General features: G+C 44.4%; 1 protein-coding gene across 1 annotated transcript in view; it reads left to right on the top strand.

The window, feature by feature from the left end:
• The window catches only part of NRGN (neurogranin), a 58995-nt gene that overhangs the window by 23444 nt on the left and 17635 nt on the right, over positions 1 to 17916 (top strand). Inside the window, exon 2 of the mRNA XM_060251455.1 lies at positions 3208 to 3422. Coding sequence (XP_060107438.1) covers positions 3208 to 3414 — 207 coding nt within the window. The 3' untranslated portion in view covers positions 3415 to 3422. The remainder of the gene's footprint in view (positions 1 to 3207; positions 3423 to 17916) is intronic.

The following is a 17916-nucleotide window of genomic DNA, read 5'->3' on the forward strand; positions in this document are numbered from 1 at the left end:
GCACATTCAAAGATTCTGCTTACTCAGAGACATTATAGGAAGAAGAGAAAGGAAATGGAAGAGGAAGGGGGGAAGGAAGAGAAAGGATGAGCAGGAAAAGGATTGCCACTTGCTGGAAATGGCTTGTATGCTACCAGCAAAGTCATGAACAAATGAAGTTGCCTTGTACTGAATCGGATTACTGATCCAAATTATTGAATCAGATTACTGATCCAATATTGTCCAGTCTGGCTGACAGTTGTTCTCAATGGTCTCATGTCTTTGATATCACACTTACTACCTGATCCTTTCAACTGAAAATGTTGGGAATTGAACCTGGGACCTTCTGCATGCCAGGCAGATGCTCTGCCATGGCACCTCCAGACGAAGAAACCTTCCTTCTGGTAGAAGAGCCAATGAAGTTGGAAGAAGTCCCCTTAGGCTGGTGGAAGGCTTCAGGACTGAGTCATAGGATAGGGGCTACTCTTTATGGCTCGTTTGTATTTCATGAGCTTCTTAGGCCTGGAGGGGTTCCCTTCCCCCATATTCGTTATTTCTCATCAGAATCAAATCTCAATGGAAAACGTGAACTGTTATGGGAACAATGAATCACAGGTGAACCATTCACAGTTTTGACTGATTCAACTTCTATCCATTTGTTGCCATGTTAGCAACCAGTTTCCAGACTCCGGGTATAATTAAAATACCTGAAAAGATGAGACAAGATGCCACTTCTTAGACTGTGGCTGCAGCGAGCCCTCTTGATGTGGTGAATCACTGGGTTGCATTTGGATGATATTGTGGGGCTTGATCAAAGTGGATAACTGTGTTAGTCTGTCTGTAGCAATAGAAAAGAGTATGAGTCCAGTAGCACCTTAATGACTAACAGAATTTGTGCAGGGGATGAGCTTTTATGGGTCACTGCTCACTTCTTCCAACCTTCAGGCATTCTCAGTTTTGACTGAATCAACTGATATCCATTTGTTGTCGCATTAGTAATCTGTTTCCAAACCCCATGAATCTACTGCAAATTTTGTTAGTCTGTAAGGTGCTACTGGACTCTTACTCTTTTCTACTGCTATCTACTATCTACTCTATCTCTTTTCTACTGTTACTGTTCTTTTCTGCTGCTATTGTGGGGTTTGAAGGTAGGATTTATAGTTTTCAAAGGGTGCATAAGGAAGGCTTGAAAGACAGAGACACAAAAAAGGTTAAAGAGAAGTTTGAGTAGAAAGATCACAAAGTCTTACTGTCTGATAAGTACCAATCAAAAAGGAGAGTGATGCTGAGTGGATGAAAATCATCTTCTCAGCCATGATTAGAGTCTCCTCAGCAGGACAGAGAGAAGTATCTGAAGAAAGGGCCTTAACCAAGTTAAAAGGAGGGAAGCTTAGGCAGGGAAAGAGACCAGTGGATCACCCGAATCAGGCCAAGCTGCCTAAGATTTTGGTGTATAATACTGAAAAACCATCAGCTTGTTTTACTGCATGAGATTCTATGTGGAAGTGAAAATGAGGTGGCTAATGTCTGGAAAATGAAAGTGAACAAGGTGGCTAATGTCTGAAGAAGAATATGCCCTCAAGTCACAGCTCACGGTAACCCCCATTCACCGGGCATTCCAGGCAAGAGATGAACAGAGAGAGGATTTGCTGTTGACCTTTTCTGCATTGCAACTCCAGTCTTCCTTGTTGGTTCCCTATCAAAGTATATCCAGGCCCAAGCTTTGATGAGACCAGGTACAGGGCCAGCCCTAGATTGTCTAGTACCCTAGGCAAGGCTAACTTCTGGGCCTCGCCTGCACTGATAACACCGAGTCACATGGGGGTGCCCCCCAGAAGGCCAGCACCCTAGGCAATCACCTAATTAGCCTAGTGGCAGAGCCAGCCCTGACCAGGTTATGCTGGGCTATTCAAGCTATCAGCTCATGTTTATCAAGGGAATCTTAAACAATGTTTACTTTTGCCCATCACTTAAGACATTGCTTGGACACATGTGTGTGTGTTATATTTATGTATGTATTATACATCCTTATACTTTGCGTACAAATCTGTCCTCTAATATTATAATTTTCTATAATGGCAAACATGCAAGAAAGTCTACCAATCAAGTATTTACATTTCAGGAATCTCATTCAAATATTAGGCACAAATGCCCTTCAGTTACTGGGCTCAATTTCAAATATTGGCTAGTACATGCAAAGCCCTTCATGGCTTTGGACCCTCATATTTGCAAGACCGCCTCTTCCCCTCTGCATCGCCAAAACAGTTTTACTCATCAGAGCAGGGTCTTCTGCAGGTGCCAGCCTGCAAATGAGCAAAACCAACTTCCTGTACACATGCTCAGGACTTTTTTGGTAGCAGAAACTCATTTGCATATTAGGCCACACACCCCTGATATAGCCAATCCTCCTGGAGCTTTCGGTAGGCCCTGTACTAAGAGTCCTGTAAGCTCTTGGAGGATTGGCTACATCAGGGATGTGTGGCCTACTATGCAAAGAAGATCCTGCTACAAAAAAAAGCCCTGCACATGCCTTCTTCATAGGGATGCCAGCCTCCAGGTGGGACCAGGAGATCCCCCAGATTTACATCTGTGGTCCAGGGCTTTTTTTTGTAGGAAAAGCCCAGCAGGAACTCATTAGCAAATTAGGCCACACCCCTGATGTCACCATTATTTCACACAGGGCTTTCTTGTGAAAAAACCAAGCATATTAGGCCACACCCGCTGGTGCCAAGCTAGCTGGAACTGCGTTCCTGTGCATTTCTGCTCAAATAAAGCCCTGCTGTGGTCTATGCTACTGTACTGAAACTAGGATCCTACTATGTCATTTTTGTGTAATGTGTGTTGTATTTTGCTAACTGAAACTGGGATCCTACTGTGTAGTTTTGGTATAATTTTAAGGGGTCATGTTAAGACTTAGGCTCATGGTTTGCTTCAGTTCTGTTTTGAGGTTTCTGATTGGTTCTACAGCCTGAATGGCATTGTTTATTGAATACCCCATCCTGTCAACTGTATTGACTCACTCAATGTAATCCTCTCTGAGTCTAAGTGAGAAAGGCAGACTACCCATGATGTAAATAAATAAAGTCATCACAGTCTAATCAGATGTGGGTATACACTGGGAGAAAATCAGCACTTTATTGCCAAATGGTACCCATCATCTCTTCCTACCCTCCTGCATTCCATTCTGTCTGCTTTTTGTTTTTTTAATGTATCTTCTTTTTGTTTCAGCAAGCGGCTTGCACCAAACTGGATGAAGACATCTTGGACATTCCCCTGGATGACCCAGGTGCCAATGCAGCTGCGGCCAAGATCCAGGCCAGTTTCCGTGGTCATATGACTAGGAAGAAGATTAAAGGGGGTGAAAGGGAGCGCAAGAGGAAGGACCCAGAGTGTACGAGCAGCGCCCGCGCAGGGGACTTACGCAATGGCGATTAAGCAGATGGGTAAGAATCCTACCCTCCCATATGTGTTTGCTTGTGTTCAGAAGATTGCAGGTATCATGGGGAGCATTTTGTTGCATTTGTTTAACTACCTTCTTACTAAACTACTTAACCTTGGCTATAATTGGCCAACCTCAGTTATTAGAGGACCTAGGTCAGATGCTTAGGTTTGCTTTAGCACAGTGGTACTCAATCCACAGCTTAGAGAGAGACACAATTGCAGATCAACCAAAACCGCCACATTTACTCATGTTCTTGGCATGAAGTCTATATCTCAAGGAAGCTTGCAGTTTATCCATTCCTCCAGTGGTAGTTGTTTCAAGGTGGGAACCACCTGCCAACCACAAACTCTGTCAGGCGAGGGGCCTTTCCCACTTTCCTGAAATGGGGCAGGACAGGTGCCACCTTGGAGAACATGCCCAGGTGACATGTCAAAGTGCCACACGTGGCTCTTGGGCCACTGAGTATCACTGCCTTGGAAACTTTTATGCCTTTAGAAAGGCGTTGTCCCTGGTGAAGAGGAGCAGGTAGTTGAAGGCTGTTGTCTTCTTAGGGTTGCCAGCCCACTCAAAGGAGGTGGGCATCTCCTGCCACCAGGCCCTGCCTTTTGCCACTGATCAACTGGCCAGTGTGTGTGTGGGGGGCTTAACAGGAGATGGAGGGAGGCCCAGGCTATGTCACCAGTGATATGGCAACCTCACTTTCAGAGTGCACCAGATGTAACATCATCATGTTGGCAAAGTAGCAACAATGCTGTGGTATTTGGGCAAAAACTCTGTGATAGAAACCATTTTTACCCATGCATTGTGGTGACATTGCACAGTTAAATCACTTCCTCTACACACTGGAAGTGATGTCGTCACATCACTGGCAACATGGCCTGGGAAAGTAATCCCTCCTGTTCTTGGTATATCTCTCCCATCCCCCACTGGGGTCTTTGGGGGGTCCGCCTGTATGGCAGCTGTTATCACAAGGTAAGCTGACAGTATGGAGTGTGGAATAGACCATTTTCACTGCTAGAGTTGCCAGCTTTTAATCTAATCAGTCAGTTATGGGGAATCTAGGTCTGCAACAAAAAAAGCATTACTTCATTGCCAAAGGGTTGACTGCATAATCAGGTTCCCTTATCAAATTAATTTTTTGAAAAATGAAAAATACATCTCATTTGCAAAAATAAAAAAGAGAGAGAACAGTGAAAAAAACATACCATTGTGACATGAATACCTTCCTACGTTGCAGTCAGTACTATGCAGCTTTCCAGTATTTCCTTCCTCTTATGGTAAAATTAAAGGATCTTATTACAGCCATTAACACAAAGTCTTAAACCTTCAGCTTTATGATTTTATTTAAAACATTTATAGTTACACACTATCTTTCTGCCAGTATTGGTGCTTGGTTTTGTTATATTCAAGGCAGTCAGAAACCATTTGTTCTAAAGATCCGGCTAATACCTGTGGACACAGATGTTCTTTTTTTTGACACAGATGTTCTTGTCGCCTAACAATGATCCACTAATTTTTGGATTCTCTATGATATTTCATAAAAATATTTTCTCACCACCACCACCACCTTGTGTTCTGATTTCTACTATTAATTGATCCTAGGGGTCCCCAACCTTCTTGAACCCGAAAGCCAGGGGTTTTTTGTAGCAGGAACTCCTTTGCATATTGGGTCACACCCCTCTTATGCAGCCAATCCTCCAAGAGCTTACAAGGCTCTTAGTACAGGGCCTACTGTAAACTCCAGAAGGATTGGCTACATCAGGGGTGTGTGGCCTAATATGCAAAGGAGTTCCTGCTACAAAAAAAGACCTGCCGAAAGCCCTTCTGTGATTTCAAGAAAGGGCAGGGCTTTTTTTTTTGAGCAGGAACGCACAGGAACGCAGTTCCGGCTGGCTTGGTATCAGGGGTGTGGCCTGATATGTAAATGAGTTCCTGCTGTGCTTTTTCTATTAAAAAAGCCCTGAGAAAGGGTAATGGATATAAAAAGTCTGCCAAGAAAATGTCGTGATGCGACGTCACCCCATGGGTCAGTAACGACCCCGTGCTTGCACAGGGGACTGACTACCTTTACCTTTTTAATGGGTATAGCCATAAGACTGAATGCACTGGGGAGCAAAGCCAGTCACGAAATGGCTACCAGGGGACAGGATCCATTTAAGGAAGAGATTTGTTGTTGTTGTTTCCATTGTGCTAGGTTTTACTAAGCTATCCTTCCATTTTAAGAAACATAGCAGTTTTCCAAGTTTTGCAACTCCTGTGTTGGCAGCAGCTAACAAATTACCAATTACCCTTCTGTAGTTCTTCCTAGCGCAATGCATTAGTTTAATGGTCATCACGATAACCTCTTATTATTCTACACAACAGCTTCAGAGTGAGTATGATAAATGAAATGCCACCACTAATGCCACACATTTCTGCAGAACAGCATATCCTTTATTAGATTGCCTTTTTTTTGAGAGAGAGAGAGAGAGAATTGGTGTTTGCTGCACCCCCACATATTTTTGAAATTAAAGACAGGGCTGGCCGAAGTTTGTTCAGACAGTTGTCCCTTAAAACAGGGACAAAAATCCACCCGTCAGACCAACACGGCTGCCCACTTTGATTTCCCTGTAACTAGTTTCCTACATCTTATGAATATATATGAACCATCCAGACAAATTCTGATCAGGTGCTCTGTTTAACCATGTTCTTATGCAGGCATTTGCAGTGGTGCAAAGAAAACCACTGACCTGTAAGGGAAGCTTCCCAGAGTGTATTTTTAAAAAATAAAAAGTAAATAGCGGGTTCCCTCATTCTGATCAAAACCGCAACAGAGCTGGGAGAGGGGAATTGCAAACATTCCAATTCCAGCCTTAGAACTGTTTACAGCGGAGATTCTCTCTTCACGATGGCAACTAAAAGTCCTGCATTTACAAAGATGGACAGTTGCATGGAACTCATTGACCTTCCATGTGCTTTGTAAAAGTGGATTCACTGCTCTGCTTCTTCTCCCAAGCTCATCATCCCCTTTTATATTTAGCCTCTTTACAGCCCACGTTCCTTTGGGAAGAGTGGCAAGAAGGTTCCCTCACTTGGATAAGCCAGATGTTTCACCAGTGGCTGCCCAACAATCCAGTCCCCGCTCCCCCAAGACAGCTTTTTGCTTCTTTTAGCACGTTATCATCAGCCTGTCTTCCCATCTTCAGCAACACGGAGAATTTTCTCCCGCTGAGACAGTAGCAGGGTGGGCTTTCTGCCTACTGGTAGTGAGAAAGGGAGGAGAGGGTGGGAGTGTGCAGAGTAAGATGAGATTGAAGCTGAAATAGATGTGCAAAAATGGGTCAGAGCAAGTCTCTGGTGCAGCCTGCCTTCTTTGGGTCTAGAATTGAGGACAGAGAAGAAATTCTACTAACTGCATCCCAATATTTTCTGTTTCAGTACTGGGGCATCCAATATATATGCAGAAGCATACGCTTCCATCCTAGATCCATACCAGTCTGGCTTCCGCCCGGGACATGGGATGGAGACAGTGCTTGTCGCCCTCATGGATGATCTCCAGCGGCATCTGGATCAAGGTGGTTCGGCAGTGCTGTTGTTGTTAGACCTATCGGCTGCATTCGATATGGTCGACCACCAGCTACTGACCCGCCGCTTCACCGACGCAGGGATTCAGGGGCTGGCCTTGCAGTGGCTTTCCTCTTTCCTTGATGGTCGGGGACAAAGGGTGGCGATTGGGGGAGAACTATCCCAGAGACACCTCCTTAATTGTGGGGTGCCTCAGGGGTCAGTCCTCTCCCTGATGTTGTTTAACATCTACATGTGCCCCCTTGCCCAGATTGCCCGGAGATATGGGCTGGGTTGCTACCAGTACGCTGATGATACCCAGCTCTATCTATTGATGGACGGCCGGACTGACGATGTCCCTGAAAATCTGGACCTGGCGTTGCAAGCCGTAGCAGGTTGGCTTAGGCTGAGTGGGTTGAAGTTGAATCCAGCGAAGACAGAGGTCCTTTGCCTGGGCTGTGGCGGTCTGGGAGGGGAAATTCCCCTACCAGCTTTTGATGGTGTGCCACTGAAAGCAGTGCGCAGGGTCAGGAACCTGGGAGTGCTACTGGAGTCTTCTTTGACAATGGAAGCCCAGATAGCAGCCACTGCTAAATCCACTTTTTTTCATCAGGCGGGCGAGGCAGTTGGCTCCCTTCCTGGAGCGTGATGACCTGGCAGCAGTGATCTATGCAACGGTCACCTCGAGGTTAGACTACTGTAATGCCCTCTACATGGGGCTGCCCCTGTGCCGAACCCAGAAACTGCAGCTAGTGCAGAACGCGGCGGCCAGACTGTTAATGGGACTCCCTAGGTGGGAACATATACATCCTAGGCTGCGGGAACTGCACTGGCTGCCAATTGTGTACCGAGTTCGTTACAAGGTGCTGGTTATTACCTTTAAAGTCCTATATGACCAAGGACCTGCCTACCTTAGGGACTGTCTCTCCCCATATTTCCCCAGAGAGTACTGAGATCTAGCTCACAAAATCTGCTGACAATCCCTGGGCTGAAGGAGGCCAAACTGAAAGTGACAAGGGAGCGGGCCTTCTCGATTACAGCACCCCACTGGTGGAATCAGCTACCAGAAGAGGTGCGGGCCTTGCAGAGCCTTTAATCAGTTCCGCCAGGCCTGCAAGACCATCCTCTTCCAGCTGGCCTTTTAATGTGGAACCATTGTATCATCGCCATGAAAACTATGTTTATATGCATATATCAGGACTGTAGCACCATATTATACTGTGGTTTTAAATTATTAGTTTAAATGCTGTTTTAAATGTAATTATATATTTAAGTGATTGTTATGAAATTGGGTATTTTATTGCTGTACTATTGTAATGATGTATTTATGTCATGTAAGCCGCCCTGAACCTGCTTCGGCGGGGAGGGCGGGATATAAATTAAAATTATTATTATTATTATTAAGGGAATTGCTGAGATGGTGCAGCTCTTCAAAATTACATGTTTACACACTCTGTATTGGTTCATTCCTCTCAAAAGCTAGGCGCCGGCATGCCTGAGAAGTTGTCTTGAGGCCTTTAGCAACCGGCGAGAGAAGTGGCAAAAGTTTAGTATTTCCACAGCTGAATATGACCATGGTGAATGTAGGAACACAGGAAGCTGCCTTGTAGTGAATCAGGCCGTGGTCTATGAAGGTCTCTATCACATGACTAGCTGCAGCTCTTCAGGGTCTCATGTCAACATCTTTCACATCACCTTCTACCTGATACTTCTACCTGGAGATGCTAGGGATTGCTCCATAGACTTCCACAAGCAAAGCTAATGGTCTTCCACTTTCCAGGGACATCCAGCTTCAATCTCCACTCTGTCTGAAGCTCGCTGGTGAACTAGGGCTTTATAGGAGAAGACAACTATTTGCAATTGAAGAAAAGGCAAGGAACTAGCATCCATACATCTCATTCTTAACAAAGCCAAATATGTGGATATTTAAATCTGGAGACTGGAGCCATGATCCGACAACATGGATCTTTCTACAAATGTGACCAACACCTCAGATTTGCCGAAAAATCTGAAATCTAAAAATAGGTAGTAGGTAGGTAGACAGACAGACAGACAGACAGACAGATGGTAGGTAGGTAGGTAGGTAGATAGATAGATAGATAGATAGATAGATAGATAGATAGGTAGGTAGGTAGGTAGGTAGGTAGGTAGGTAGATAGGTAGGTAGATAAGTAGGTAGATAGGTAGGTAGATAGGTAGGTAGATAGGTAGGTAGATAGATAGGTAGATAGATGATAGGAAGATAGACAGGCAGACAGATAGTAGATAGATAGACAGATAGATGGTAGGTAGACAGATAGAAAGATGGTAGGTAGGTAGATGATAGATAAATGGATAGATGCATAGTAGGTAGGTAGACAGATGGATGGATGGATGGATGGATGGATGGATGGATGGATGGATGGATGGATGGATGGGAGGGAGGGAGGGAGGGAGGGAGAAAGAGACAGAAAGAGAGAGAGTGTTTTAACTCCCCCCCCCCCCCAATAAAGACAGCATCTATAGAAATAAAGGCTCTCAGTGGCCATTGCTAGGCAATCACAATAACTGACTGTTTCTATACTTGGCAGAAAATCCTGTCTTTGTGTGTATTTAAAAGTCATCATCTACATTGCACATCACCCTCACTTCTGTCTTGCTTTGCATTTTCTTAAGTCTTCTGCATTCATTTTGTTGAATGAGCACCGAAAACGCTTTCACCTTGGAGTTGCCCCGCAGTTCTCAAGAATACTTTTGAACAGTTTTCCTGAACATCCGGATCTAAGGTCGTAATTGTAGAACTTTCCCTCCGAGTTTTCAAACTCCTCCCCAAAGCCCCATCCATCATTTGCTTGCAAGACTGCTGACTGATGCAGGAAATCGCTAGGTGCGCTGCTTAGAGGCGTGTCGGCATGTGCTCTCCTCTGAGCAGGACTTCCCTTGCAAGGAAAGCCTGGCTTGGAGGAGGACGCCCCCCATCTGGCTGCTCTCACCTTCAAGGTGAAAACAGTCAGCGGGACATCGGCACAGCTTCTTGGAGCTGGGCTTCCCTCACAAGGCCTGGCTGCTTGCTGCTGTTCAACAGCAGCCACCCCATGGAAGCCAGTGTGGTGTAGTGGTTAGAGTTTCAGACTGGGTTCTGAAAGATTCAGCTGCAAACCATCACTGTCATGGAAGCTTACTTTGTACCAATGACACATTCTCAGCCTAACTTACCCCACAGGTTTGTTGTGAGAATAAAATGGAGGAGAGGAAAATTATATACTGCTTTGGTAGAGAAAGGTGGGGTATAAATGAAATAATAAATATACCTGAAAATGAAGAGGAGTGAAGCCTGGGTTATGGGTGGGTATGAGCAGCATCTGCCATTGCTGGGATCTGTGGACTCTCGTCACCTGCATTTCTTCTCATCCTGAGAGTTTGGTGTGAGAGCCAGTTTGGTGTTGAGTGTCAGTTTGGTGTCGTGGTTAAGTGCGTGGACTCTTATCCATGAGAACTGGGTTTGATTCCCCATTTCTCCACTTGCAGCTGCTGGAATGGCCTTGGGTTAGCCATGGCTCTCGTAGGAGTTGTCCTTGAAAGGGCAGCTTCTGTCAGGGCCCTCTCAGCCCCATCCACCTCACAGGGTGTTTGTTGTGGGGGGAGAAGATATAGGAGATTGTAAGCCACTCTGAGGCTCTGATTCAGAGAGAAGGGCAGGCTATAAATCTGCAGTCTTCTTCTTTCCCCTGGTTGGAGGACCACAATGCCAACAGCAAACCACAGCAGTGCTTAGTTTGCATCATTGATTCCAGGTGATAATCTGGATCTTTCTTTCTTTCTTTCTTTCTTTCTTTCTTTCTTTCTTTCTTTCTTTCTTTCTTTCTTTCTTTCTTTCTTTCTTTCTTTCTTTCTTTCTTTCTTTCTTTCTTTCTTTCTTTCTTTCTTTCTTTCTTGGAGATGTCTGGTGACTGACCCCTACTGGGGACCTGGAGAATATTCAGGGAGGTAGCTAAATAAAGCCTGCCCCCACCTCCTGACTTTTGGCATTCCCCAAGGAGGACTCCCATCCAAGTACTTGCCAGAGTCGATCTTGCTTAGCCTCTGAGATCCAATGAGATCAGCCCTGCCTGGGCTATCCAGGTCTGGGCAATTTTGATTTTCTTTGTGAAGGCCTTCCTCTAGGGAATCTTGCCAAAACAGACAGCATGCTTCTTGACATCCCTTCCTACTCAGTTTGATGGAGACAGATGCTGTGCAGGCGGGCTAGGTCAAGTTCTGGACACGCCTCTGCATTTTACCCTCTCCTGCCCTCTATCCTCTACCAAGTTGGTATTGTATTGCTTATTCTAAGTGGCGTTTGTCAATTTAACATAACTTTAGTAATGTATCAGGCTGTGATGGTTATGGCAAGAGAGGATCAAACTTAGATCTGTCTCTAGAGTTTTTTGTATTCCTGTCACACTATATTCACATAGAACCATAGAACTGGAAGGTACCTCTAGGGTCATCTAGTCCAACCCCCTGCACAATGCAGGAAATTCACAAATACCTCCCCTGCCCACAAATACCCTAGTAACCTTTGCTCCATGTCCAGAAGATGGCAAAAAAAACCCCAAAACCAAACCTTCCAGGATCCCTGGCCAAACTGGCCTGGAGAAAATTGCTGCCTGACCACAACGTGGCAATTAGCTAAGAATGAAGAACTAAGCACTGATGCAGCCCTTCCCCTCACAGTATCTAAATCATGGTTTGATTCAGGGTTTTTTTTGTAGCAGGAACTCCTTTGCATATTGGGCCACACAGCCCTCATGTAGCCAGTCCTCCAAGAGCTTATAGTAGGCTCTGCAATAAAAGCCCTGTAAGCTCTTGGAGGATTGGCTACATCAGGGTGTGTGTGACCTAATATGCTTGCTTAAAAAAAAAAGCCCTGGTTTGATCAAGCATTAGTGAGCCAAACCCAGACAATCTAGTTGGCCCCATATGGGGATTTCAAACTAGGGTTTGGTTTGCTAACCATAGTTTGTATTATTTATATTTGCTTTCCTTTCCAATGAGGATCCAAGGCAACTTACGATACCATTCACTCCTTCTCCCTTCTATCCTGACACAACAACCCTTATGAGGTAGAACAAAATACCCAGAATTAAACTTTGTTGGTCTTAAAGGTGCCACTGGATTCAAACTTTGTTCAATTGCTTCAGACCAACATGGCTACCTACTTGAATCAACCTTACGAGATGGGCTAGGCTTAGAGAGACTGACTGACCCAGGGTCCTCTAACATTGCTAGTGACTTCTGTGGCCCGGGGGGGGGGGGGTTTCAACCTGGGTGTCCCATATGGAGCCTGACCCTATAACTGCACTAACGAGTGGGTTGGACAGACAGCAGCACAAGACAACCAGAGGCTCTCGGAATGGAGCCTCTGCAGAGAGCTCATTTGCTGCATGAATCATGGCTTAAACTTCAAACTAATTATTAATTATTAATATCAATTATGAATTATTAGGAGGATGCACCCTCCCCTCGATAAACATCAACCTCTGGCCCCTTTTAGTATTCTCTCTGGCAAAATTGCCCGATATGTGGAATCTGTTCTTCCAAAGCGACTGAGGAAAGCCACAAAGCTTCAAGGGAACACACTTACCCATTAGAAGCAAATTGTTCTGAATGGTTATTAACACAGCAAGAGGCCTCTTTTCTTCCTCCCACCACTCTGGGCAAGCTGAGCTGGAACGCCAGTGGGGGAGAGGCAATTAATGAACTCCGCAATGCTGTTCAAAGGCAGGTTTTTAAAGTTGGGATTCTCAGGCAGGCAGTTACATCAAGACAAATTAAAGGGCATCATGCATGTGCCAAGCAGTACGTATTGTGTTTGCTTATTTCCCTCCCCCTCCGCCTTAGAATTAAGCATTGTGTAGCCGCAAAAGATAAAAAGAGGATTATTGGTTTTTGAGACTTTGCCCTGCAAGATCTTCCAATAATCCTCTCCCAGACTTTCCTTTGGTGAGTGAAACCACACATAAATGCCAAAACATAGTATTTTCAATGCAAAAAAATTATGCAGATGTGATTAATTCCTTCTGAGGTGGATAGATTAAATTAACAAGCTCATTATTGTTATTATCGTGCCGATTCATGTATATAAATGGTTCAAGCACTTCAGAATCAGCCATCTGTTCTTAAAAAAAAAAAAAAGGCAGAACGCTTTAACCATTTTTTATACTGACAGCTTCCTAAAACTAGTAAAGGGAAATATAATGGATAGGCAGCCCACGCTACAGGCATCTCTGTGTGCAAAATGGTGGCCATTTTCATATCTATATATGCAGAATGGAGATCATTTTCATGTGACAAGAAGACTGATTAGCACCATAGAATCTTGCAGAAATGTTAGCACTGATTCTAATTAATTTGGTTCACCTGGGAGGTCAGATATATATATCTGACCTCCCTGGTGAACCAAATTAATTGTACAAGTTCTTGAAAATGTTTACCCAAGTGGTTATGGAATATGTAGAGATATAAAATATATATTAGCAGATGATGTTCAGAGCACTTAGGTAGAGCATATTTGTTCACACAGTTCACAGGTGACAGAACAGGTGAAGGTGACAGCAGAGTTCTACCCTTCCAAACCCATTAACTTCAGTGTACTTGCAAGGGGTAACTCTGCTTAGGATTGCATTACCAATCAACCTGCCTACATGACATTCAGCCTGTTTTAAAACTAGGTTGCTCTGCATTCAAGCTCAAAACTGCATTTCAGTCACCCACAGATGCTGAAAATCAGCACAAGAGGCCATGGCAGCAGATTTGTGTTCATAATTGGGGAGTACGGTAAGTTCCACTGAACTCAGTGAGACTTACTGCCAAATAAGCATGCACAGGAGGATCAGACTGTAAGCAAACTTGGACTTTTAAGAGCATCAGAAAGCCCTTTTCTCTGTTGGGCTTTTTCTACAAAAAGCCCTGCATGAAACAATGGTGATGTCGGGGGTGTGGCCTAATATGTAAATGAGTTCCTGCTGGGCTTTTTCTACACACACACACACCCCCGAGTGTATGCATATTCCTTTCATCGTATTTTGCCTCTGGTAAATAGGTGCTTTAAAAAAAGACTCAGGCCTACAAGACCGGTTGAGCTAAATGCAACAGTGGGATGAATGGGCACACCATGAAAACCAATCCCTCTTTCAAACCACTTTCGACTCCTGTTTAGAAGGGGTTCTTTTCCTCCTGCAGACAAGATTCTCTTTCTTATAGGAAGCTACTGGTGTAAAGCATTTCCGGAGACCTGCTCTGATACAAGGGTCATGGTTAATGTTCTGCCCCAGCTGCCTCTGCCTTGTGAGAGTGCAAAGCAGCCATGTGATGTTTCAACGTGATGTGAAATGGAGCCCATAATTCAGGCTTCCTCGTGGCAAGGATTGCTCGTGTTGCTTCCCTTGTTCCTGTAAATGCAGAGGAATGCACAATAATGAGGGAGCTTCCACACATGGGAGTTTTCATTCACTTACCTCCCCACTGTTCCCCCCATCTTTTCCCTTCCACACGTGCTCTGCAGCAACTCCACATTGGGCCTTGGGTCCCGCTACCTTCTTTAGTTTCTCAACCCAAGTGCTATAGCATTACAGTGGTTCTATTAAAATTTGAAGCAGATACATAGCAATGGATGGTTATAATGCTATAAGTAGCAATAGATTGTTATAGTGCTAGAGCAATAACTGTCCCCTCCCCCCACCCGCTGGTTATGTAACAGGGGAAAGATGCTGGGAACATGGTGCTCATGAGGAGATGACAACGAGGAAATGCCACTGTGCGCTGGGTGGGTGGGATAAAGCATGTCGCTAAGGCACTTTGACGATGCTCATTCTAAAAGTTTTGGCATAAAGCAGGTTTAGGAGAGAGGGTTTGCTGGTCTGGGAAATCCTGGAAACAGGATGACAATAGCATTATTTCATATGGAATCGCCTCCTGCCCCAAAAAGTACCATAGTCTAGTAGCTAAGGAGGAGAAAAACCTCCATGTGGGAGCAGCCTCGATTGCAGAGTGCTTGCATTACATGCAGAAGATCCCAGATCCAGTCCCTGGCCTCAATAGTGAATGATTGTCATCATCATAAAACCTTGGAGAGATGCTGCTAGTGGACAGTACTGAGATAGACAGCCCCATAGTTTAACACAGTGTAAGGCACAGGGCTGGCCCTGCCACTAGGCAAACTAGGTGATTGCCTAGGGTGCTGGCCTTCTGGGGGCACCGAATTGGGTGCTCCCATGTGACTCAGTGTAGGGGTGTGTGTGTGTGCAGAAGTTAGCCTTGCCTGGGGTGCCAGATAGTCTACGGCTGGCCCTAGTAAGGCTGCTTCATATGTTCAACACAAACCATTTCCATTTGTTGGTATAACTAAAACCCCTAATTTCCTTTCCATTATCACTGAAACAGGGAAAGACTGACAACACCTCGACTTAGGGTAGCTAGACGAGATTCTTCCAGGGCATCTGAAGTGGCCCTCTCTATCCTGTGCACCCAAATTTGCCCCATGCAAATCTTAGCAGCTGCATACCCAATTCACCTGCGAATGGGATTTACATATGCAAACACAGGGCTTTCTCCAGAAAGCCATTTGCACACCAAATTATGGAAACAGCCTTGTGGTGAAGGAAAAAGCTTTTGAAAAAGGGGGCCTTATGACAAATTAAAGATGTTATTTGATGTAAAAAGCAAGTGAGAAGGAGAAAGAAAGATTTCTTTCATCTTTCTTTTTAACCTATCCTTGAGCCAAACTGGCTAATGAGTAGTACGTTGCATGCACACTGGGGACAGTGAGTCAGTGTAGAGAGAATGTCTTTCCACATTTTCATAGGAGGGTTTTAATATATCGGCATGAATTATTGACCAATAAAACTCTGCATTCAGCAGTGAAGCATGAGATGGACTCAACGAGCTGCTAGGGTAGGTTCATTAGTTTTATCACAGAGACCAAGTGACAACCCTTGTTGTAGTTCTCTATGGTGCTTCCATTGGTGGAACATAACTCCCACCCCCATTTATGCTGCAGCCCATTGGTCTCCAAAAATGCTACTCCTGGGGGACAGGAGACCCTCTGGAATGGCATGAGGGGCAAAGCGGGTGTCTGCAGCAGGAAGTGGGAATTGATGACATTTACCTTTTCCATTAGCGGAAAATTTAATCCGGATCCAACCCACGATTATTTAGTAATTTTGTATTCTGATATTCTGTTCCAAAAGTGGACACCCTAAAGAGCTATCAATAACAACAGCAGGACATTATCAACAGATCCAATAACAAGCACAGCAAAGTCAGAAGTCGTTCATCAACCAAACCCAGAAACATCAGTATTTTGGGATAACACATTGCATAATCCCTTTTAAAAGCCTTTTGAGGGGGAAAAATCTATCCTCAGATCGCTCCAGAAGGCCTGCAAAGAAGATTCCAATCACACTTCTAGGGAAGTGATTTTGCTAATTAAAGAATAGAAGAAGAAGACTTTCAGAGATGCCATTTTGCTAATTAAAGAATAGGGACCCGGGTCTTTCTCCATCTTCAATAAGCCTTGCGTGAAAAGAGTGATTGCTGCTTTTTGTACTGTATCCAGTCATTCCAGTGTTGACTCCAGGCAGCCAGGTATTGCAAGCCAGGTGCTTCAAAACACACAAATGGGACTGCTTCTCCCATTTGGAGTGTTAATTTTTTTCCTACTTTCCCTCCTTCTTAAGCTTGCCAGCTGACCAGGGAGAAATGCAGTGTCCTTTTAATACAAAATTAATATGTAGTAATGGGCAGCTGAAGCTTTTCCTGGCATGGAATTAAATAACATTACCTGCTAATTGTTGCAGACCAAACTGATAATAAAGGTACACCGAGAGAAGCCCAATGATAAGATGGGACCTCTACATCTGCATCTGATTACTTTTTTTAAAATAGATTTTTGTTTTGGTTTTTCCCATTTGCCCTAATTGTAGAGGACATGCTGCACTAGCAATCTGGAAATCACGTCTTCTGTATGCTCAGTGGTGGCTCAGTAATGGTTGCCAAGGGTTGCCTAGGACATGCATGTCTGTCGGGTTTTCTTTGTCGCTCTGCATTGATTTTCCTCCCTTCAGTGCTTAGTTCATTTTGTGGTTGCTGTTTCTCCAGGTTTTCTGAGAGTGCCTTTGTGCCAATTTCCCCCTTGTTTTGCTTCCAAGCCGAAGATAATTTAAAAGCATACAGATTCTCTTATTTCCCCCCACCTCTTTGCCACCCTTTGAAAATCACTCCCTGCCCATATCAAGGTTGTTCTTTCCATTCTGCACCTTCCATCATTCTTCCCCCTTCATTAACATACAAGCCCCATTTCCTCCTTGTTTTTAGATTTTTATTTTTTTTACAAGCAGCATGAGTCTAGCGATATGAGACTATTGTTAATCTCAGATCACTGAATTAAAAAAAATTAAAACAACAACGGGGGGGGGAGATTGGAGAGGAGGCAAACAATAGCATCCCCCAGTGAAAAATAACAAAAAAACCCTTCACTGCTGCATGCAAACAAAATGGGGGAGGGGGTGGACTGTCAATGCGCAATGAAATTGACATGAAATGTAAAGAGAAGGATACACTGGAATGGGACATCTAAAGCTCTGAAAACATTATCCTTTCAATGCTTTAGTGAACAAAGTGTGGGGGGAAACTATTTGGGCAGTCTCTGGAAGCCTGACATTAAAATGGCAGCTGAGCCACATGGGCCTTCTGCAAACCACCAAACTTAAGAATTGCTTGGGATAGAAAACAGAGCACAATCTGCACAGGACAGGCTCTAAAAAACTGCCAAGATCATGATCAATGTGCAGGATCAAATTAGACTATCACAAAGAGAAATCCACACAAATTTGCAAAGAAGGGCAAGAAATTAGAGGCACTATGCAGCTGCACTAGGGCATCAGTGAAAATACTCTGCCCTTATTTTTTTCCAGTTTAGTGACACAAGATTT

This window comes from Heteronotia binoei, chromosome 12, assembly GCF_032191835.1.
Source record: "Heteronotia binoei isolate CCM8104 ecotype False Entrance Well chromosome 12, APGP_CSIRO_Hbin_v1, whole genome shotgun sequence".
NCBI classification, from domain to species: domain Eukaryota; kingdom Metazoa; phylum Chordata; class Lepidosauria; order Squamata; family Gekkonidae; genus Heteronotia; species Heteronotia binoei.